At 52.1% G+C, this 22,329-nt stretch overlaps 1 protein-coding gene across 1 annotated transcript in view; it reads left to right on the top strand.

The window, feature by feature from the left end:
* Nucleotides 1-22,329, top strand: part of Nup210 (nucleoporin 210) — a 75,132-nt gene that overhangs the window by 36,466 nt on the left and 16,337 nt on the right. Inside the window, exons 17-27 of the mRNA XM_042679847.1 lie at nucleotides 1,674-1,866; nucleotides 2,320-2,426; nucleotides 3,541-3,645; nucleotides 3,735-3,836; nucleotides 14,363-14,491; nucleotides 15,809-15,936; nucleotides 16,053-16,188; nucleotides 17,393-17,455; nucleotides 17,647-17,826; nucleotides 19,916-19,996; nucleotides 21,180-21,311. Coding sequence (XP_042535781.1) covers nucleotides 1,674-1,866; nucleotides 2,320-2,426; nucleotides 3,541-3,645; nucleotides 3,735-3,836; nucleotides 14,363-14,491; nucleotides 15,809-15,936; nucleotides 16,053-16,188; nucleotides 17,393-17,455; nucleotides 17,647-17,826; nucleotides 19,916-19,996; nucleotides 21,180-21,311 — 1,356 coding nt within the window. The remainder of the gene's footprint in view (nucleotides 1-1,673; nucleotides 1,867-2,319; nucleotides 2,427-3,540; nucleotides 3,646-3,734; nucleotides 3,837-14,362; nucleotides 14,492-15,808; nucleotides 15,937-16,052; nucleotides 16,189-17,392; nucleotides 17,456-17,646; nucleotides 17,827-19,915; nucleotides 19,997-21,179; nucleotides 21,312-22,329) is intronic.

Below are 22,329 nucleotides of genomic sequence, written 5' to 3' on the forward strand. Positions count from 1 at the left end.
TTGCAGAGTAAATTATGGCAAGGTGAGACACCAGAATAGAGTTGACGGCTCGGAGTGACAGATGGAGTCTGAGCCCAGCCTGACCTCGTCCTCTGGGCATCCCGTGTTCTCACTGTGCTCGAGTACCAGTTGTGTGCTCGGGGACCGACTAGCCAGCGTAGGCACCAAGGAGAAGCAAGATCAGACCCAGAGTTACACCCCCGCCTGTGTGACGAGCAACTCGTTCAACACCCCTCAGCCTCACCCAGCCTCTTGAAATGGGGGGTAGTGTTGATGCCCTTACTGGAAGGGTTCAGTCTGCTTCTGGGTGTACTGGGCACAACGATGCCTTTTCCTTCCTGGAAAGGCCTTTATTTTCCACCTACAGTTGTTTCTGGAAGAGGATGGGATGTCTAGAATATGGTTCTCAGTCCCTATTCCCACTTGAAGCTCTCAGAGTTGTGTCATGCCTAGTGGCAAAACGTTTGGTGCTCAAGTAGTGGTGCTGACCTGACTGCTGTCAGGAGGGCAGGTGTTGTCTATGTCAGCAGAGCCAGGCGTGGTGGGGGTGGGGTCCTCGAGGTGGGGGTGGGGACCTCAGCGGCTGTGTCATCAGAATGGCCTTTATGTGTAAGTTCTCTAAAATAGGGCACCTTCATCCCAGGTTGGCTTGGTGACTCTGCGTCTTGTCAGTTATCTTTGTTCCGAGACTTCCTCATTCTCCTTTACTGAGTTATTTTCTTCGCCAGGCCTCTGCTTGCATTCCGTAGCATGGGGAGGCCTACTCCTACCTCTGGGACTCTAGCAGGACCTTTGCAAACCCTGGTGGCTCCAGGATGTGTTGAGTAGTACGTTAGCATCTTAGCTTCATGTTAAAACACAGCAGTTGTTAGGGAGGCAGAGGTGTCTCAAGGACAGCAAGGGCAGGCAGAAGAGAAGTAGCCCAGCTGGGGTGAGCTTTCTAACCTTAGTTACATCAGAAGCCAGACCATCTTCAAGTGGGGCCATCCCAAGTTCTGTGGTGCCCAGCAGGTCCTCCTTGTGCAGGGCTGCCACACCCTGTGGTGCCCAGCAGGTCCTCCTTGTGCAGGGCTGTCCACACCCTGTGGTGCCCAGCAGGCCTTATGCAGGGCTGTCCACACCCTGTGGTGCCCAGCAGGGCCTTGTGTAGGGCTGTCCACACCCTGTGGTGCCGGCAGGTCCTCCTTGTGCAGGGCTGTCCATGCCCTGTGGTGCCCGGCAGGTCCTCCTTGTGCAGGGCTGCCACGCCCTGTGGTGCCCAGCAGGTCCTCCTTGTGCAGGGCTGTCCACACCCTGTGGTGCCGGCAGGTCCTCCTTGTGCAGGCTGTGCCATGCACTGAGGTACCTGGCAGCATTTCTTCCTCCTCTTTGTAGGTACCAGTGCAGCTGGTACCTACAAAGCCAGTTGTGACATCAAAAATCACCTCTACCCACTGCCAGAGGCTTTCTGGTGATTGAGGGCCTAGTCCCCTGTTGAGTAGCAGAGGCTGGTGTAGACGGGGGCTGGGGTAGCACTGTGGCAGTAGTAAGTGCTGGTTTGTGACTCATCCTCACTCCTTCATCAGGACCCTGGGCCCACAAGGGAGCCATCTGGCTCAAGGACAGCCATGCGGTCAACAGTGGCCAGGCCTGGTCCTGAGTTTGGCTCTGGCATCTATGTTTCCTTCTTGCAGGTTCCAGTCTCCAGCCACCGGAACCCCCTGCTGGACCTGGGTGCTTATGACCAGCAGGGACGCCGATTCGATAACTTCAGCTCTCTAAGCATCCAGTGGGAGTCCACCCAGCCCTCACTGGCCAGCATAGAGCCCAAGCAGCCCCTGCAGCTGGTGGCTCGTGAGGATGGGAATGGCCAGAAGAAGTTACACGGTGAGGCTGCTTGTGATCGGTTAAGACCAGTGTCCTGGGGCAGGCTCGTGCCTGTTGGGTATCTCTGTTATCTAGGGCTCCCCTTCACCCATAAGGAAAACCAGGGCTCGGTGTGATCTCACTGCGCTCTTTCAGTCCCCCACAGGCTCGTTGTGAGTAGGAACCAGAGGCTCACACCCTAGGACACCTCTCCAGCTCTAAGACCTGGGCCTCTTGGCTATTTGCTGTAGTGTTCACAACCCCTCCCACAGCCCAACATGGAGCCTGTCTCCTCCAGTTTACTTGGGAAATCGTTTGGTAGTCACTTAAGACCGGAAAGTCTGCTTAGGACAGACAGGCAGTTTCGTTGGCTCCATTTCCTGGTTTCAGAATTAAAACTGCAGACAGGCAGGCAGGGAGGCTGCAGAGCAGCCTTGGAGCTAACGCGCACCTGTCTCCCCTTCCTCAACTCAGGCTTGCAGGCCATTTTAGTTCACCAGGCTTCGGGCACCACCACCATCTCCGCCACAGCTTCTGGCTACCAGCAGGCTCACCTCCGTGCTGCCCGAGTGAAACAACCGGTACCTCCCAGGGGCCACCAGTGGGTGGGCCGTGGGCAAGCGCCTGTAAACATGCGTTTGAATAAGGTGGAGGCAGCATGTACTGGTTGGGAAGGAAAGGTGGTGTCAGGATTCAGAGCACCCTAGGTGCCAGCACGGGGAGCTTCATGGTGTCTTGGAAAGGTTTCACTCAGAGTCTGCTGGGGGAAGTACCTCTGAAAGGTTCGCCTGTCCCAGTCCTTGATGGCTCCGTCCCTTCCTGTGGGCTTATGAGCGGCCTGGTGGGCCTCCCCGTGGACGTGCATGCTGTGGGCCCTCTGCAGGCCTGTACACTTTCTCTTGGTGCACTAGTGATCTCTGCCCTGTGGGCTTCCCCTGGTACGGACATTTCTCCGGGCTTCCTTCCTCGAGCTGGCTTTCTTGAGAGGCCCTCTGCCCTGAGATCCCTGGCATGGAACAGGCGCTTGGGTGTAGTCCTGTGGCACTCAGCAGAGACATGTGAGGCGTGTGTAGGTCTATGCACATGATAGTGTGCACCCCCCAGCCAAGACACCTGCAGTGTCACTGGGTGATGGCGTTCTAGAGACCCCGTTCATGTGCACGGTCCATCGCTGATGCGCTGTGTGTGTCACTGTATGTATGGGTGAGTGGCACGTGGGTCATATCCAGTACATGTGACACATAGTGCGTTGTCTGCTACCCAAGGTAGTGGCGGCTCTCCTCATCTTCCATGAGTCAGAAGACCCTTCTGTGGGGCCCTCACCCATGCCCAGGCTGGTCGGAGGCTTTGCTGTTTGTCTGTGTCCTCCTCCATGGTGGCGTGTGCTTCATGCACAACACCTGGCCATCTGCTGTGAGCCCTGAAGGTCAGGTGTGTGTGTAAGCAGCTGGAGTGACTAAGCAGGACCTTTGACCACCCCCTGCTCTGGCGGGACGTAGGCTCACCAAGGGGTGCTTACAGGGCACGCTGCCCTTCCATGGAGCCCAGGAGCACCTGGGTTCATGGGGGTTTGTGGCCTAGACATAATGAGCGGCCTGGAGTGAGTCCAGGCCCTGGGGCATCTGTCCCTCCACCAGAGAGGTGGCCAGGTGTCCTGTTCTCCTGGATGTGATGGTTTGGGCCTCACCCCTTCAGCACGAGCCTCCCATGCCTGTGTCGGCCTCCATAGAACTCATCCTGGTGGAGGATGTGAGGGTGAATCCAGAAGAGGTGACCATCTACAACCACCCTGGAGTCCAGGTACAGCCTGCCCTGCCTGTAAGAGACCCAGCCAGCTCCCCTTTCCCTCCAGCACCTGGCCTGACCCTCTCCTACACCTCTCCCTGTAGGCGGAACTTCGCATCACTGAAGGCTCTGGCTACTTCTTCCTCAACACAAGCACGGCAGATGTCGCCAGGGTGGCCTACCAGGAGTCCCAAGGCATTGCCACGGTGAGCTGCCCCATGCCTCCTAGTTGGCTCCCGTTCTTCACCCAGGCTGTCTGTGGGCCTGCAGGCTGCTTCTTTCAGAAGCTCACCCTTAATCAAACCGGCTAGGTTGTCTCACTCTGAAACTTGAGTGTTGCAGCGCCACCTCTGGTCCTGCTCCATATCCTATCACCCACACTGTTGGTTACCTAATGGTTTCCTTTCAACCAATCTTTTAATTAAGACTAAAATTGTATTTCATAAGCAGCACTACAGCAACCATAAAGAAACTCGTGTGTGTGTGTCCGTGTCCATATGTCCATATCTATATAGAGAGATGAGATAGATATAGATAATATAATAATACCTGCTTTTCATAGTTCTCTTTTTTGTGCTGATCCTGGGACTTAAACTCAGAGCCTTGCACTCTTGCTTAGCTTTTTCATTCAAGGCTGGCACTCTACCACTTGGGCCATACCTCCACTTCTGACTTTTTAAGAATCTCAAGGACTTTCTTGCCCAGGCTGACTTCAAACTACAATCCTCAGATCTCTGTGTCCTGAGCAGCTAGGATTACAGGTGTGAGCCATCAAACCTAGTTCCATGTTTCTCGGCTCTTTCCTACTCTTGCTGAAAAAGACTTGGTAATGCCAATGGAAAAATTTAGCATCTTGGTTTTTTTTTTAAATCATGTCCTGAGATTTCTTTTTGCATATTGCAATGTAGGCTGCATATTATTTTATGCAGTCATTTGTACTTAGGCATTCTAACCTTTTTCTAATGTTAGTTATGCAATTGTTCTTTTTATTTATTTTGTTTGTTTAGTTTGTTGTTAATTCTGCCCCCGGTGGTCTTGAATTGCAATCTTCCTACCTCCATCTGCGTAGCGGGGATCACAGGTGTGTGCCACCACACCTGCCACTGTTGTTGGTGTGCCATTCTCTTCTTGTGAAGAATTTGGGTTATTGTAAACTTTAATTTTTTTTTATATTAAAAAAGCATAGATTAAAAAAGGCAAAGACAATACCCTAAATATCAGCATATTTGCATCTTGGTTATCTTCTTTAAAAGGATTCGGTACAGAATGTATGAAATGAATCCTGGAAGTCATAAGTACAGGTGGTCCAGAGCAACACCATACAAGCAGAGTTAGTAAGTCCCAGCTGGGCTGTTGTTGGTTTAGTTGGTTTGACTTCCCCTTTGTTGAGAGGGTAGTCACGTTATGGTCAGGGTATCAAAACAGCATCAACAAGGCATTTCATGTAAATGGAATCACACAAGGTGTGGTATTTTGTGATTGGCTTGTTTTCACTTAGAGTAATGTTTTCAATGTTTATCCATGTTGTAACATGTACCAAAAGTTCATTCCTTATTTTTGTGCCAGTCCTGGGGCTTGAACACCTGGGCTCTGTCCCTAGGCTTTTGTGCTCAAGTCTAGTGCTGTACTACTGAGCCATAGTTCCATTTCTGGCTTTTTGGTGCTTAACTGGAGATAAGAGTCTCACAGACTTTCCCACTTAGGCTGGCTTTGAACCATAATCCTCAGATCTTAGCCTCCAGAGTAGCTAGGATTACAGGTGTGAGCCATCAGCTCCCAGCTTGTTTATTCCTTTTTTATGGCTAATTAGTCCTTTGTATGGATTTGCCAATGGGTATCTGAATTTTCTGCCTTTGAATACTCTGAGTAATGGCCGCTATGAACATTTGTATATAAGGGTTCTTTTGTTGTTGTTTTGTTTTGTTTTTGTAGCACATGGGGTTTGATCTCAGGGCCTCACAGTTTCTGGATTGGTGCTCTACTACTTGAACCAAGCCTCTAGCACTGATTTGGGTCATTATTGTTTGTGATGGTGTTTCGCAGAATTTTGTCATGAAGAGGTCTTGGATCCATTCCCTCCCCCCCACCCCCCCACAACTCTTGAGTTCTTGATCTAGGTGGGCTTTGTTTTTTGTTGATGCAATGTATTACTTTAATGGAATTTCAGAAACTAAACCAATCTTACATTTTTCAGATAAATCCTAATTGGTCATGATGCATGTATCTTTTATATGTAGATGAATTTAGTTCTGAGTATTTTGTTCCAGGATTTTTTTTTTTTTTTTTTTTTTGCCAGTCCTGGGGCTTGAACTCAGGGTCTGGGCTCTGTCCCTGAGCTTCTTTTGCTCAAGGCTGGCACTCTATCACTTAAGCCACAGTGCCACTTCCAACTTTTACTGTTTAGTGGTATCGGGGAATCGAACCCAGGGCTTCATGCATGCTAAGCAAGGCAAGCACTCTACCACTAAGCCACATTCCCAGCCCCACCCCAGTATTTTCCATTCCAGTATTTTCACATTCTATTTGTAAAAGATTGGTCTGTCATTTTCCTGTGATATTGTCTGCCTTCAATAGATAAGGTAATACTGAACTCATAGAATAAATTGGAAGTGTTTCTTCTTCTACTTAGGGAAGAATTTATGTAGAATTGATAGTAATTATTTTTGTTTGGTAGCATGTTAACCAGAGAAGACATAGATGTGAGCTTTTCTTCATGAGGAGTTTTTTAAATTGCCAATTCAGTTTCTTCAATGTGTTATGTTGTATTCAGATGATTTATTTATTCATTAACTTTTGGTAGCTAAGACTTTGTTCATTTTATCCATTCTGTCTGATGTGTTGCTGTGTCAGCTCTCTGTTGCTGTGACATAAGTGCCTAAGATAAATAAAAGAAGGAAAAATTTACATGTTTCAGAAATTCAGCCCATGGTTGCTGGCTCATGGTTTCAGAAGTTCAGTCTGTAGTCGCTTGGCCAGGGGTTTGGGCCTGTGGTGTGGCAGGATAGCGTGGCTGGAGAGCATGATGTAGGAGGCTGCTCACCTCATGGCAGGGGAAGCTCCAGGGGGAGGGGCAATCCCCTCAGCCCAGGCCTACTTCCTCCAACACCCTGTTACCACTTGCATGTAGGTAGGAACCACAAGCTAGTGCCACAACACACAAGCCTCTGGGGAGCAGCCCGTGTCCGACCTCTAATGACTGGTGTTTGGTTGTCCAGTTTTGTTTTGTTTTTTTGTCGGTCGTGGGCCTTGAACTCCGGGCCTGGGTGCTGTCCCTCAGCTCTTCAGCTCAAGGCTAGCGCCCTACCAGTTGAGCCACAGCACCACTTTCAGCTTTTTCTGCTTATGTGGTGCTGAGGAATTGAACCCAGGGCCTCATGCGTGCAAGGCAAGCACTCTGCCACTGAGCCACCTTCCCAGCCGGTTAGCCCAGTTTTTCCCAGTAGTCCTGTTTGTCTGTTGGAAATTTCCACTGTCCTTGCTGGTTCTAGTCATTGCATCGATTCTTTTCCTCACTGGCTCGCATTAACTAAAGGTTTGCCACTTGGGCTACTGTACAAAGAATGAACTTTGAGTTTCATTTGTATTTTCTTGTCTCTGTTAATTTTCATTATTGTTTCATTTCTTTTTTTGGGGGGGGGGGTCCGGTCGTGGGGTCTGAACTCTGGGCCTGGGCGCTGTCCCTCAGCTGTTCAGCTCAAGGCTAGCGCTCTATCACTTGAGCCACAGCGCCACTTCCGGCTTTTTTCTTTTTGCTTATGTGGTGCTGAGGAATCAAACCCAGGGCCTCATGCATGCAAGGCAAGCGCTCTACCACTGAGCCACCTTCCCAGCCCCTCATTTCCCTTTAGAGTCTGCTTTAGCTTGTCATGTAAATGTTGCTGTGCACATCTGCCTTTTCATTCACCTCAGATTTTTCTAAGTTTAAGTTTCATTAGTAGCATGTGGTTTAGTTTCTGCATATTTGCAAACTATGAATTATGTTTTGATGATACTGGGGTTTGAACTCAGGGTGTTGTGTTTGCTAGGCAGGTGCTTTACCACTTGAGCTATGCATGAGGTCACTGATGGCCTCTTCATATTTGTGGCCCTAATGTGAGCTACGGTCTGGAGTCATCTCCAAACCCATTATTATTTGCTCTCACATATCTCCTTCATGCTATTACTGGAAGATATGTTACATCTCCGAAGGTTCCAGGTCCCAAAATACAATACAAACTTGCCAGGTTTTTGTTTTGTTATTTTATGCTGGTGCTGTGGGTACTTTTGCTGAGCATTTCTGCTCAAGGCTAGCACTCTACCACTTGAGCCACAGCATCATTGCCAGCTTTTTTGGTGCTTAATTAGAGATAAGAGTTTCAGACTTTCCTGCCCAGGCTGCTGTCAAACTCAGATCTCAGCCTCCTGAGTAACTAGGCTTATAGGTGAGAGCCACGAGGGCCTGGATCACATTTTGTTTTTAAAACCAGAGGGAAAAAACAAAAACATGCCTCTCCACAGTTTTTTATAATTACATAATTACCTCTATAGGTGTCCTTTGTGTAGGCTTACATTTTGTCACGGGCTGTTTGGAGAGCTTCCTCTGGCATTTTTCTTAAGACAGATCTGTCAGCAGCACATTCTTCCAGTTTTTATCTTATTTTACCTTCTGTGTAACCCGTTGAGTGAGGGATTCTTCTGTTCTTGTTTGTTCGTTTGTTTGTTTGTTGGAACACTTTGAACGTTATTTCCTCTGATGACCTTTGCTTCTGGTGAGAAGTTAGCCTCTAATCTAATCGGTTCCCTTATCAGGGATGAGCCATTTTCTCTTGCTGGTTTCTAGATTTATTTCCTCCTTTGGGGCTTTAAGTATTATTTATTTAACCATGATGTAGTTTTCAGAACTTGATCCAAATCCAGGATCCTTTGAAGGAACTTTCTAAGGAAGGTGAGTAAGATTTGAGTTCTGGAGAATTCCACCCTTCCATCCTCCTTCCCGGTTTCTCTGTGGCAAGTTCACTGGTCCACAGACTGGTGGTCTGCTTCTGTCAGTGTCCCTCTGCTGGCCTTTATCACGCCACAGTAAACTATGGCCTTTCTGTTTGTAAGTCTGTGTCTGTGGTACTTGGATTTCATGGAGCGTCCTGGGGTAACAGACTACTTACTGCCTTGTAATATATGTGGGTAGTTGCAAGCCATTATTGCTCCAGATACGTTTTCTCTCCTTCTGTCTCCTACTTCTCCCACTATGCATGGCTGGTGCACTTGATGGTGCCCAGATGCCTCTGTGGCTCTCCTCACTGTCCTCACTCCTCACATCACATAATTCCTTCCAGCTGCCAGTTTGAATTCACTCTTCAGCTCCTGTCCCCCAACCGGTGAATTTTTCCTTTCACTTGTCTTACTATATTCAATTTAGGTAAGAATACCTTTTTTTTGTCCTCTCTTCTCTTCCCTCTATCCCTCCCTCTGCCCCACTTCACACACACACAGACACATACACACAAACACACACACACACGCGCACACACACACACACACACACACACACACACGCACGCCGTGAGGTCTCTGATCACAGTGGCTTCTACAGGTCTGGTGTCTGGTTTCACCTTGCCCTTTGCCCTTCCCAGACCCTCCACTGTTAATCTCCACTACTGGGGGCTGATTGCTCTGTTGTCTTCAGTGCACCCTAAATCATTGATCTCAGTCAGAGTTCCTAGAAGAGACAGTTCTCACCCAGGAAGATGGTGGGGGTTTGTTCTGACACCTAGGTGGCTCCTGCCATCTGTCAACTTGCCCATTTCTCTCAGACAAGTTGCAGCCTCCAGGTGAGCCCATTTCCCTTCACTGGGTGTGAACTGCTGCATTGTGTGTAGGTGAGGAGTTGGCGTTTCCTGTGTTCCGACAGTGTCTGTATTTGGGCCTGCTTCTCCTCCTCGGGGAGTGCTGGTGCTGTGGGAGGAGGGCACACCTGACACCTCTCTCTGGCTCCTGCTCTTAGGAGCCTCTGTTGCACTTGGTGTCTGGGATCAGCAACCCCATATTCCTGGGTCTCCAGTCTTGAGACTAATCGGGTCCTAGTATTCTCCAGGCGCCACACCCGAGGGAGCCCCTCCTTCCTGCGTGGGTCTATGTGGAGGAATAGGCTCCGAGTTCGTGCTACACCGGCCTGGGGCTGTGCCTCAGCTGCAGGTCACCGGGCCTCCACCTTCTCCCTCACTCCTAGGCACTGCCCTAATGGAGCTGGGCCTTGAGACCTGACCTAGGGTACACTAGTGTGGGGTGGAGCTGCCACCTCCAGGCAGAGAAGGGGGGTGCGGATCATATTTCAGGTGTTACCAATGTCCTTCTTTTCAATTCGCCTGCTGAAGCGTGGCTTCATTCACTGTACATGCCTAGAACCACATGCAGAGGTTTTAACAGTTGTGTGCTTTATGACTTCCACCCATGTCTCCTGAGGGCTGAGCTGTAGACCTCACATTACCATGTCAGCACAGGGGCCTCACTGACATGGGCTGTGCACAGTGTGCTGCGTGAGGAAGGAGCCGGCTTCTCAGGGGAAAGCAGAAATCTACTCAATAGCCCGACCTATTTCACCTTGTCTTTTGCTGTCTGGTGGAGAGGACGCTTCTTCCTGTTCACAGTGCAGAGTTAAGAAGGCCTGGTGAGCCTGTGCAGCCAAGCAGGGGAACTTTCCCTCAGCACAGAGCCAGTGTGTGTCGAGATAGCAGGCCAGCAGCCTGCAACCCTGGGAAGAGCTCCTCTGCCTTTTTTATTTTAAGATCCAACGGCTTCCTGTATTGTCCAAGCTGGTCTTGAACTCCCAGGCTCAAGTGGTACTCCTGCCTGACAGCTGGGACTATAGGTGTGTGCTACCATGCCTAGCCCCCAAGTTTTTTGTTTTTTTTTTTTGTCGGTTGTGGGCCTTGAACTCTGGGCCTGGGCGCTGTCCCTCAGCTCTTCAGCTCAAGGCGAGCACTCTACCACTTGAGCTACAGCGCCACTTCCGGTTTTCTGGTGGTTTATTGGAGATAGGAGTCTCACAGTCTCTCCTGCCGGGGCTGGCTTTGAACCGCGATCCTCAGATCTCAGCCTCCTGAGTAGCTAGGATTACAGGCGTGAGCCACCAGCGCCCGGCTGCCCCTAAATATTTTTATTCCCTTTATAAAAAGAAAAAAGCAATGGTCCAGCCCAGTCTTCCTTCCTCTTGGGCTGTGCCAAAGATTATTGCTACTCTGAAGGGAAATCAGATCCTGGTTTTTCTCCCTGTCTCAAGAAGAATTTTCACCTCATGGTTTTCTTTTCTTGTGCCAGTACTAGGAACTGAGAGCCTGAATGCTGTCCCTTAGCCTTTTCACTCAAGGCTAGCACAGCTCCACTTCTGCGGTTTTGCTGGTTAAGTGGAGATAAGAGTCTCACAGACTTTTCTGCCTGGGTTGGCTTTGAACCATGATCCTTGAATCTCAGCCTCCTGAGTAGCTAGGATTACAGCACCCTGCTGACCACCTGGTTGTTGTTTTTTTTTTTGCTTTCCCCAACCCCCCATGTATTGGAGTTTGAACTTGAGGCCTTGAGTTTGCTAGGCAGGTACTGTAGTGCTTGAGCCATGCTCCAGCTCTTTTGTGCTTTAGTTTTTTGATAACGTCTCATGTGTTTGCCTGGATTCTCTGGTCCTCCTATCTATCCAGCCATATGCCACTGTGCCTAACTTATTTGTCAAGTAAGAGTCTCACTAGCTCCGTGCCCTTGGACTGCAGTACTCACAGTGTTTGGCTCCCCAGTAGCTTCATGGAGAGCTGATGTCTGTGATGGGTGCTCACAGCTTCCTTCACAGAGCTGCTTCTGAAGGACACATTTACACATTTTTTTTGGCATTTTCCAGCTGCTAATTAGCAGCATTCTCATTTCCCTTAATCACAGAGACAAGAAAGCCCACAGCCATTCTCCTCACAGCTCCGAGAAAATGCTTCATTCTTCCCTATTGATACACATTTGGGACACAAGAATGGCTCCTGGGGTGCGGCACTCCCTGCACACACAGCTCAGTGCACACGGCGGGGCTCTGGCGGAGGTTTTGTGCCCACACAATGCACTCCAGGCTATGCAGGCCTGTGATTAGTTCTGCTTACACAGCCCCCAGATCCCTCCACAAGAGGCCTGTATTTTATTTTCCACTGGCATGCACAAGGGCATGTTTACCTGATTTAAACTTACTGTTTATTTTTTCTCTACACTTCCTCTCATTTCAAAATAAATCCTCTGAGCAGAGCTTGTTTCCTTACCAGCAAAGGAAAGGGGCCTACTGTGTGCTGGGCATGCTTGTCATGTGCCGGGCGCTGAGTGGGGCTCTGAGGTCCAGCGGTGACGGGGCTGCGGGACAGGTCGGCTGTGCTCTGGCGAGCCACGGTGGTGCGTCCTCCTTCCTGAGGCCATCGTTCATCTGCGGGTGTCTTAGGGTTGAGGCAGAGGAGCTGGCAGTGGGGGATGGTCTGCTTTGCCCGTGAGACCAGTGTGCAGACAGTGGGGCACATCTCCAGCCTGGTCCTGAGGGAGCCCACAGGGCCGGTTGGGACATACAGAGCACCCAGTACCCGGGCCAAGACCTGACTTTGGTGTGAGCGGGTGCCGTCTCCCTCGGGCTGAGCAGTTAGGGGCACAGGTTCTCACCGTCCTGTGTGGGACGTGACACTGACCTGCCCACTGGAGAAAACAAGCCGGCGGCTCCACCGTGTCCAGAAATAGCAGTCTACAGGTGACATGTCTACCTAACACCTGTCAGGGGACAATGCTGAAGTGTGATCAGGGTCCAGGGAGGGGGAGCTGAGAGGAAGCAAACAGAACCCCGGGGCCTGGCGAGCTCTAGACGTCACGGTTTCTTAATGAGCAGTAATGCATTCATTGTCTCCAAATTGACAGGACATTCCCCTGGGCGCAGTATTTGCTGACATTCTCAAGTGGCACTTTCAACACTTCGAAATGAGAATGTCTTTAGGCATGGTCACCCCCCTTCCTGTCTCTCATAAGCGTTCTCTGAATGCTGCTCGAGAAGGCACCTGGAGAAGCGAGGCAGTATGAGCCCACGTGGTCTGCTGGGTGTGGCTGTGTGCCCGGCGGCCAGCAGCCAGGTCTCCAAGGCAGCCTCCTAGCTCTCCACGAAAGGACTGCTATGGGTGAAGCAAGCTGACGAGCAGGGCAGGCCCTCTCCAGAGGGCAGCCTGGCTGCACCCCTCGCTTCTGCCACCCAGAGGAGGTCTGGGACCTCCGTCCTCTGGGAAAACAAGTAGAGGAATTGACCCCTCCACTCCCCAGCCTCCATTCTGTCTGTGTTTAAAATGTGAAGAATGATCCTTTTGAAGAAGAGACCCCCAAAAAAAATCCCAAAAAGGATTTGAAAACATGCGGGTCTGAAGGCAGTATCCATACAACGTCCCCAGGTTATAAAGGCCAGGCCGGCTCCTGACAGAAGCTGCTTCTGTATGAGCAGACCCAAGCTGCGGTGGATCCTCAGAGAAAGCTCTGGCTCTCCCTGCAGCTTTGCAGACAGTGTAATCATCAGGAAAACCAGATACCTGGTGGCTCCTGGAATCCACTCCTCAACCCATAGTTAGTGCTGGCTGGCTGGCTGATCTGCTGTGGGCCTTTGTATGAGATGTGCAGGCCCGCCTCATCTGGAGGGATGTATCCTCCACCTTGGTCATATTGGCAATTGGCAGAGTGGCCCAGTTTTCAAATTCAACCTGTCCCAGATGCCGTACACCTTAGTGATAGGACAAGTGGTAACAAAAAAAAGTTGGTTTGATCAACAGACACTGGGCACGTGAGTGCCCGGCATCTGTAGTTAGTGAGATGCCTATTGTCTCCTTTGGAAAGCAGAGCTTTGTTGCTACATGCAGAGGAAAAAAAGGATTTTAAACGGGATCTTTAGCAGCTGGAAGACTAGCAAACCCTGGCTTGGGTTTGTTCATTCATTCAGAACATCTTAGCAGGCCACCACTTCAAGCAAAGCTGGGGTGATGGAGGTGAGCCGGACCCCAGGAGTACACACTTGCATGACCTCTCTGCTTTGATCTAGGTTCTCTGATACTGGGCCTTCTAAGTGAGAACTGCCTTTGGAAAGCACTGTCTCTCTTTTTTTTTTTTTTGTCGGTCATGGGGCTTGAACTCTGGGCTTGGGCGCCATCCCTCAGCTCTTCAGCTCAAGGTGAGCACTCTACTGCTTGAGTAGAGCACTCTACTGCTTGAGTTTTTGAGTGGTTTATTGGAGATAAGAGTCTCATGGACTTTCCTGCTCGTTCTGGCTTTGAACCTTGATGTTCAGATCTCAGCCTCCTGAGTAGCTAGGATTACAGGCGTGAGCCACCAGCGCCCGGCATGAAAGCACTGTCTCTTATCAGCCCTTGATTTACAGCTCACTTGAGACCACATGGAGTGCTGTTCTGTTCCCAGGCCTGCAGTCACAGGTGGCCAGGAGAGGACATGGCATCCTGGGTTTGAATCCTCACTCTGCCTCCAGGTTGCTAGGGCCGCACATGCACGCGCTTGGAGCAGTGCATACTGTTGAGATGATCTCTGAGTCCACTCTAGTACCAACATTGCATTCCCAGATCATCGCATGGCAAGCAGGACTCATCAGAGGAGAGCAGGCCACTGCTTGGCCACTCTTCTTGTCCACTCCTTCCTGGGGCTGCTCAGGGCTCCGTGAGCAGAGCCGGGGCCCCTCAGCTGAGTGGCCCTGCCTGTCTCCACCACACAGGTGCACCCTCTGCTCCCGGGCTCGTCTACCATCATGATCCACGACTTGTGCCTGGCCTTCCCTGCTCCAGCAAAGGCTGTTGTTTACGTCTCAGACATCCAGGAGCTGTATGTCCGTGTGGTGGACAAGGTCAGTGATATGGACCCCTCTCTGCTGATTTGCAGAAAACAGGAAAAAACAATGTGGCGACAGAGGCATTTCTCTAGTGTCCACCTCTCCTCCTGGTTTCTGTGCCCCTGACCCTCCCGAGTTACCAGGAGTTTGTGGTGCTGCCTTGTACTCCTATGTTCCTTGCAGATGGTGTGGGCTAAGGTCCTGTGTTACATTTCGTCGTGGTCGTCAAGGTTGACATCAACAGAGCTCAGCAGTAAATTCTGCTTGAAGCTGACTCAACTAGCCTTGACTTGGAAGCCCCCATCCTCCAGCGCACATAGGTTGCTTCCAGCCAGGCAGATGCTTGCTGCCTGGGGCTTTCCTCCCCATAGCATAGGCTCTGGGTCCTCTGGGATTTCAGTGGTAGGGGAGAAACTCCCCAGAACCAGCTGCTTTTTGGAAAATGGAGACTAGACCTGGGTTTTTCTTTCTTGTAAATAGACATCTTTAGACTCCCAGGTCTGAAGAAACGGAAGTTGTGTTGAGGTTCCTGTTTTCCTGAGTGCGTAAAAGCGTGTGTAATTAAAGGGGGGTGTTAAAGCAATTTTCATTGTTTCTTTCTCTTTCTTTCTTTTTTTTTTTTTTGGTTGGTTGTGGGGCCTGAACTCTGGGCCTGGGCGCTGTCCCTCAGCTCTTCAGATCAAGGCGAGCACTCTACCACTTGAGCCACAGCGCCACTTCTGGTTTTCTGATGGTTAATTGGAGATAAGACTCTCACAGACTTTCCTGCCTGGGCTGGCTTTGAACCACAATCCTCAGATCCTCAGCCTCCTGAGAACTAGGATTATGGGTGTGAGCCACCAACATCCAGCTTGACTGTTTCTTAAAAGTTATTACTGATATTCTCTACTTAGCTTCTGATCGTCCTCAGACAATCCTCTTTCCCTGGCTGATTTGCTAACTAGATTTCTATTTTTTCCTTCACAAAGCATTTTTTTGTCCTTCATTCCCTAAAGTTCTTACTGTGTGCATTATATACAACCAGATGTAAGCTGTTCAATCAGTGAACATTGAGTTTCTTTTGTATGCCCGATGCTCTAAGCAGTATCTTGTCTCCCTAATTAGATTGTTACCCGGTGGGGAGCAGGAAGTAGAGTTTATGGTCTCAGCATCCCTGAGCCACTTTGTGTACAGTTTTCATTGTTGATAGGCTGAGTCCAGAGATGACTCATCCCCAGTTCCTGGGTCCCTGGGTTGGAGGTTGTTAATGCTGTCTGAGAAAGCCGTGGGCACCACAGGAGGAGGAACTGTCCATTCAAAGGCCGCCTCTGAGTCTCTGCCCTCATGACACAGGTGGAGATCGGGAAGGCAGTCAAGGCCTATGTCCGAGTGCTGGCCTTTGACAAGAAGCCTTTCTTGGCCAAGTACTTCAGCTTCATGGACCTGAAACTCCGAGCAGCCTCTCAGATCGTCACATTGGTGTGAGTTCCCAGGGGTGGGGGGGTGGGAGGGCGTCTCAAGACAGCACCAGCCCTGCCACAGCCTCTCCACTCCGTCTGTGTCGGAAGAAGGATCCTAGCTCTCCCCTCCATTTCAGGGCCCTGGATGAAGCCCTGGACAGCTATACTGCCACGTTCCTCGTGCATGGCGTGGCCATCGGCCAGACCAGCCTATCTGCTAGTGTGACAGACAAAGCAGGACAGCGCATCAGCTCCCCGCCACAGCAGATTGAAGTACAACTGGTCCTTCCCATGTGGGGAAGGGGTGGGATGTGTTTATTGTGTTCGATTGGGGACTTCATGGCGTCCAGGAAGCTCCCATGGAAAGGTCACGTTAACCTGTGCCTTCTTGTGACCTCTAGTCATAAGGAACGGTCACCAGTCCCAGGGGTCTGCAAAGCAGCACAGTTCGTGACACTGGAAGAACCAGAACGAGGCTGAATGATTTAATGTCCCTCTGTGCTCTAAGGTTCTGTGTGGCTCTGAGAAGGCCCGTGCCTTGTCACACGGGGCAGGGCCAGGCAGCAGCTCTTCCACAACATACTGGCTACATGGAAGGGCAGGGCAGGTTGGCTATTAGCAGCAGCATTAAACTGGGTGCAGCCAGCATCTTCCACAGTCTTCCCAGGCAAGGGCTGGGTCTGCATTCTAGGCTGGCAGAGAGTTTGTACCTCTGTGGGTGGGAGAGCATCCTCCTCCTCCTAGAGGTGAAGAACTCATTTCTGCTGTAAATAGTACAGCATCCTGATCTACTCTTGTGCCACTCACTTCAGGCACGTTGTACACACCTGCCAAGCAGGGACTGGTGAGGGCTGCAGGACGGATGCAGATGCTCTGCTCAGCCAGGCGGGTGGGCACCCGGCCTCTCTGTTGTCCACCCTGGCAAGCGGGAACTAGCCCTGAGCCCCCTTTTCCCAGAAAACTTTCGAGTCTGCTAGTAGAGAAAACTATTGCATTTTATTTTAGTAGAAAATTAGAGGGTTTTGTTTTGAGTGCAAGATATTTAGAATTTAGTGAAAGAGCTTCTTTCTCAAGAGGATGCACAGCCATCTTGCAGAGGACTTGTCAGATCCCAAATTGCAGCCCCACCTGTGGCTCCAAAAGTGTGGTCTGGGCCAGATAATGTGCATTCCCTAAAAGCCCCAGGGAACGCTCTTCCTGTGGTTGGGAACGCAGGCCAAGAACAGATGCTGTAGGGGGACACGTTAAATGATTTCATGGGAGTCTGAAGAAACAGGGCCTTACAAACAGCAGAACGCACCCGAGGCCTCCCCAGAGCATCAGCTAGTGGGGGGTGCAGGCCCCCCACCAGCCCTGGCTGGTGACACCGGTCACTCCTCAGAGGAGTGACACCATGTCCCACAGACACCTCACAGGAAGTGTGGATGGTGCATTGTGCACAGCAGGCATCACCCCCTTCCTGTGTCTCCACACCCAGGTCTTCCCCCCATTCAGGCTGATACCCAGGAAGGTGACGCTGATTATCGGGGCCATGATGCAGGTAAGAACCAAGGGTCACAGGCTCTCCACTTCTACCACAGTTTGGCCCCTGCCCACCACCCTAGGTCCAGGCGGGCCAGGGAGTGGGTCTGCGTCCTGGCATGGTGGAGGTGGCTGAGACAGCAGGTCTCTAGGACGCGGCAGGGCTGGTCAGCAGGCAGGTCCTCACAGCGCCACTGTTTCTCCCTTCAGATCACCTCGGAGGGCGGCCCCCAGCCTCAGTCCAACATCCTCTTCTCCATCAGCAATGAGAGCGTGGCAGTGGTGAGCGGTGCCGGAATGGTGCGCGGGCTCATGGTTGGCAACGGCTCTGTGTTGGGGGTTGTGCGGGCAGTGGATGCGGAGACTGGCAAGGTCGTCATTGTCTCTCAGGTATTGTCACGCCATTGGGAATGGTGAGAACACCCACAGCCAGGAAACTCGGGGGGATGGGCACCCTTGTTCCCAGACAACACCTGGGCCAGCCCCGCCGATGCAGGCCATCCAGACCCCCGAAGTGGTCTTCTGCAGGCTGTCTCCCTGGTTCTTCCAGCTGCCCTGTATGGATAAGCTCCCCAATGCCACACCCCATCCCAGGGACTCCCTGGTGGTAATGATGATGGCTGTGCCCAATACCCTGGCACCCTGTGTGTTTGCTAGTGTCCCCTTTGCAGACGAGCTGCCTGAAGGAACCGCTCATGGCCTGTGGCCAGTGTGTAGTAGTCCTGAGCCTTGGTCTGTGTGCACATCTTCTTCCCGCAGGGAGGGCATGTGTTGATGCAAAGGGAAGGGGTTGCTCCTAGCCAAGATGCCCAGAGCATGAGGCAGTGTGTGTCAGTTCTAGATGTGCACCGTAAGCGTGGATTCATGAAAAACAGTGGTTCAGACTTAGGTTTGCACTTCCAGGAAAATGCTGGCCAGAAGTTCTCTGGGCTGGGCAAGCTCATTACTTATCTGCTTCTTCCAAGCTAACAGGAAGCTGGCAAGCCTAGGTGGAGTGGTCTCCTCCCAAAAGACTCTCCCTGCCCTACACCAGGGGGGTTGATGCCAGGCAGGTGTAAGTTGGTCTCCACATTGCCCTCATTCTCCAGGGGTGGGTGTTCTTCAGTAGAGAGGGAAGGGGTCAGCCATCACCGCTCCTGAGGACGGCCCCGGGATAAGCCATCCTGGCTTCAGTGACCTCCCTGAGGCTGCCTTGTGTCCTCACTTCACAGCTAACTGGAAACCCAGTCTGTCCTGAAGAGTGGTGAGCACTGTGCAGGATGGCTGTGAACAAGACCCCATCCGGGTCCCCCCCACCTGTCCTCCCTGTGAGCAGCTAAGAGCATCTAAGCCCAGCACCTGTGGGAGCTGGCAGCGGCCGCCCTCAGGTCCTTCCCTGAGGCTGACTTTGATCTGACATTGAGTTCATTGACTGGCTCCTTTTTCCAGTTTTCGCATCTGTCTCCCAGAATCCCAGTTAAACCACAGATTTTCTGAATGGCAGTGGCAGCTGTCCAGGTTGTGTGTTATCGCTTGCGTGAAGCTCGCAAGAAAGTATCGAGCATGGAAAGCTGTCCTGGAGAGTAAAATGCAGGATCCTACAATGCCCTGCTTTGTTTCTCTATCTGCAGTCAGGATTGTCGCTCAGGAACTGGCTCTTTTCCTCCTCCTGGGAGCCTAGTGGCGTGGCTGAAAGGACAGCTGGCTGGAGATGCAGCCCTGCCTTCCCTCCTGGCCCTTCTCTTTGTGATCTGGCCTTGATGGACCCTTTTCCTCCTAGCCCCCCATCTGGTCAGCTAGGGAGGTGCTGGAGAAAGGTCCTTGTGGTTCTTAGCAGAGGGGCAGCTGGGCCACCAGCTCCTCTGAGCCCACCCAGCAGGGGCTCAGTTTGCAGCCCCCACATCTGTTGGACATATGGTCTTGGTCAGATGCTTCCAGTTCCCCTGTCCAGTCCAAGTCACACAATCAGCAGCCAGGGCCTGAGGGACATCCACAACTGGTGGGAGGAGACACGAGAAGGAGAGGGAGGGGTTGAACTTATGGGGTGCCCAGCATTGGCCCAAATCCCAGGCACAGACGCAAGCCCAAATGCTAAAGGGTTTTCGTAGTTCAAGTCTTTGTGAATCCAGCACTGTGAAGAAGACAAAGAGTCAGTTCTTGACTAGATTACTCAGGAGACCTGCGCTCAGGATGAGGAAGGGCACAGAGTCCGCTATTATCACCCTGTGCCCTGCTGAGTCAAAGACAGATAGGCTGGATTAGGGGTTGGGAGATTGTAGAGACCTGTCCGGGAGGATGTCCAGGCTGGAGGGTGGACCCTGGGCTCTGCTCCAAGCCTGACAGTGGCCTGGGGCAGGTAGGGCTGCAGTCTCAGTGGGGGGACCAGCTCGGGAAGTGGTTGACTGGTCTGTGTGGCTGAGCCACCCCGGAGCAGGCGTCTGTCCTGTGGTGCCTCCTCGCCTTGGGACGGCAGTCAGCCCGAGGCCCACTCTCGCCCTAGGACCACGTGGAGGTGGAGGTGCTACAGCTGCAGGCGGTGAGGATCCGAGCGCCCATCACGAGGATGAGGACGGGGACCCAGGTGAGGCGGGCCCACGGGCTCTGGATCCCGCTTCAGATCTTGGTTCCTTGTGCTGGAACCGCCCCCCTGCGCTTTCATCTCAGCCTGATTTTCAGTGGGGCTCGGCTCAGCCCCACTGCCTGCCCTACACCACGAGGCTGACACAGCCCTTGTGCATAGCAATCATCCCGAGTTCTGTGTCTGTGTCCTCCTGACTGATGCCTGCTTCCTGCCACTGCCACCTCTCCACAGCTAGGGAAGCATCTGGCATGTGACAGAAACTCATGGGGCTGTGGCACTTACATCAGGACGTGTGTCCTGTCTGCTCCTCCCATTGGGTGTTCGTAGCAACCCCGGAGGTGGGTGTCAGAATTGTTACCGTGTTAGATGAGCAAATTCACATGCATCAGTGCAGAATGCTGTCCAGTGTCACACAGCTGTGACCCTTGGCCTTTGGTATCTGAGGGTGCACAGGCCCCTTAATGCTGTCAAATCTGACAGAACCTGAGCCTACCCTTCCGTGTGAGACACTCCATCTCTAGTGAGTTACAGCCCTCAACCTATAGTGCCTTCTCAGTAGTCAAGATATGGGGCTTAGGGAATACGACAAGAAAAAACGTTTATACATCTTCATTATAGACACTCCCTCCCCTCTTTTTTTTTTTTTGGCTGTGCTAGAGACCGAGGCCTGGTGCCTAAGCTGCCCACCCCCAGTCCTTTCCCTCAATATTCTTGACCCATGAATGCAGAGCCTGAGGATAGAGCAGGCAGGTGGTAAGTTGTAGAACTGGAAGCTGTGGAGCTGTGTTTGCTGTGCCTGCTGGCAGACAGAGCCCACAGACAGCAGGAGCACATGGTCTCTGACCCGCCCACCCCCATGGCCACAGTCCCCTGCTAGGTGGCCTGGAGATTCAAGGGCCCAGCAGTGTGGGCCTGGCTGCAAGGGGCATCCCCAGGCAGCCCGGAGCTCTGTCATTCTGGACAGGAATCTCGCAGCCATGTCCGCCTAGCTGGGGAGGGGCTTCTAGTTGGATTGTTTGCTGTTTCGTCAAACCTTCCCAGACCTGTGCTGTGTCCTTGTCTAGTTAGGGAAGACTGCTCACTGCACAGAATCGGCCAGAAAGCTGAGGAAGGGGATGGGGTGGGCTGCGGGGGAAAGCCCAGCACTGGGACCTGTGGTCACAGAGCCTGGCATTTCCCCTAGATGCCTGTCTATATCACCGGGATCACCAACAACCAGAGCCCTTTCTCTTTTGGCAATGCTGTACCAGGCCTGACCTTCCACTGGTCTGTCACCAAACGGGACATCCTTGACCTCCGCGGGCGGCACGCCGAGGTAACCACCTGCAGACCCCACATGTCACAAGTACCCTCTCACCCAGACTCGGGGCTTCTCCAAGCACCCTCCTCACGAGCCTCACGGACATAACACAGTGTCCGAGACTGGCTATCTAATGAGCGGTTTTGAGCATGGTGCAGCATTGGCCCTGCTCTGGCTACATCACAACATGGTGGGGGCATGGCATGGTGCCTGTGTGTGAGGGGGAGAGGCAGGAAGCCAGAAAGAAGGCTGGAAGCGGTCTTGCTCCTTCGTCATGACTCGCTCTGGCAGGAGCTAACGGGTCCCTGTAGGTCGCTGCCCCTCTGAGAGCAGCATGCACGACAACCTAGTCCCTCTCACCAAGCCCAGCCCAGCAGGCACCACCTCCTTGTCCCTGTGCTGGGAGCCAGCTTCCAACACAGGAACCATTGGAGCCCACTGCTGCAGAGCAGTGAGCAGACTTGTGAGGTGACATGAGCTCCAGAATGTCACGGCCATTGTTTCTCACCTGCTTTCTGAAGTGATGCTCAGCTGTCCTGGTCTTTCTCCTGCTTCACCCCGGAGGGCAGGCTCCCCTCCTGAGGCCTTCGGGTGGAAGGGCCGCACAGAGCATTCTAAGTCCATCTTTGTGTTGAGTGAAGCAAGGACTTACGGGGGTCACTCAGCAAGCTGAGGGGGAAGCAGTCTGCCACCGGCGGGCGTTTTTCATGAAGTCTCAATGGAAGCTGGTTTGAAAGATCTTTTCTGCCTTGTAAACGAACAGTGAGTGGAGCTGGAGGCCTGTAAGGAGGGCGGGGCACAGACATGGGATCTCTGGAAGGCTTCTCCCTCCTCACCCTGTGGAGCTAGGGTACTGCCCCATTGATCATTCATGGGGCGCTGGCAGTAGTGCAGGGCCAAGCTTGCACAGCCCACAGCACACCAGGGCTTGCTCAAGGCTCAAGAATCTCTTGCCATAAACACCCTCTGGCAGGGTGCCGGTGGCCCACCCTGTAATCCTAGCTACCCAGGAGGCTGAGATCTGAGCATCCCA

This window comes from Dipodomys spectabilis, unplaced genomic scaffold (assembly GCF_019054845.1).
Source record: "Dipodomys spectabilis isolate Male_0828 unplaced genomic scaffold, ASM1905484v1 ptg000054l, whole genome shotgun sequence".
Lineage (NCBI taxonomy): Eukaryota > Metazoa > Chordata > Mammalia > Rodentia > Heteromyidae > Dipodomys > Dipodomys spectabilis.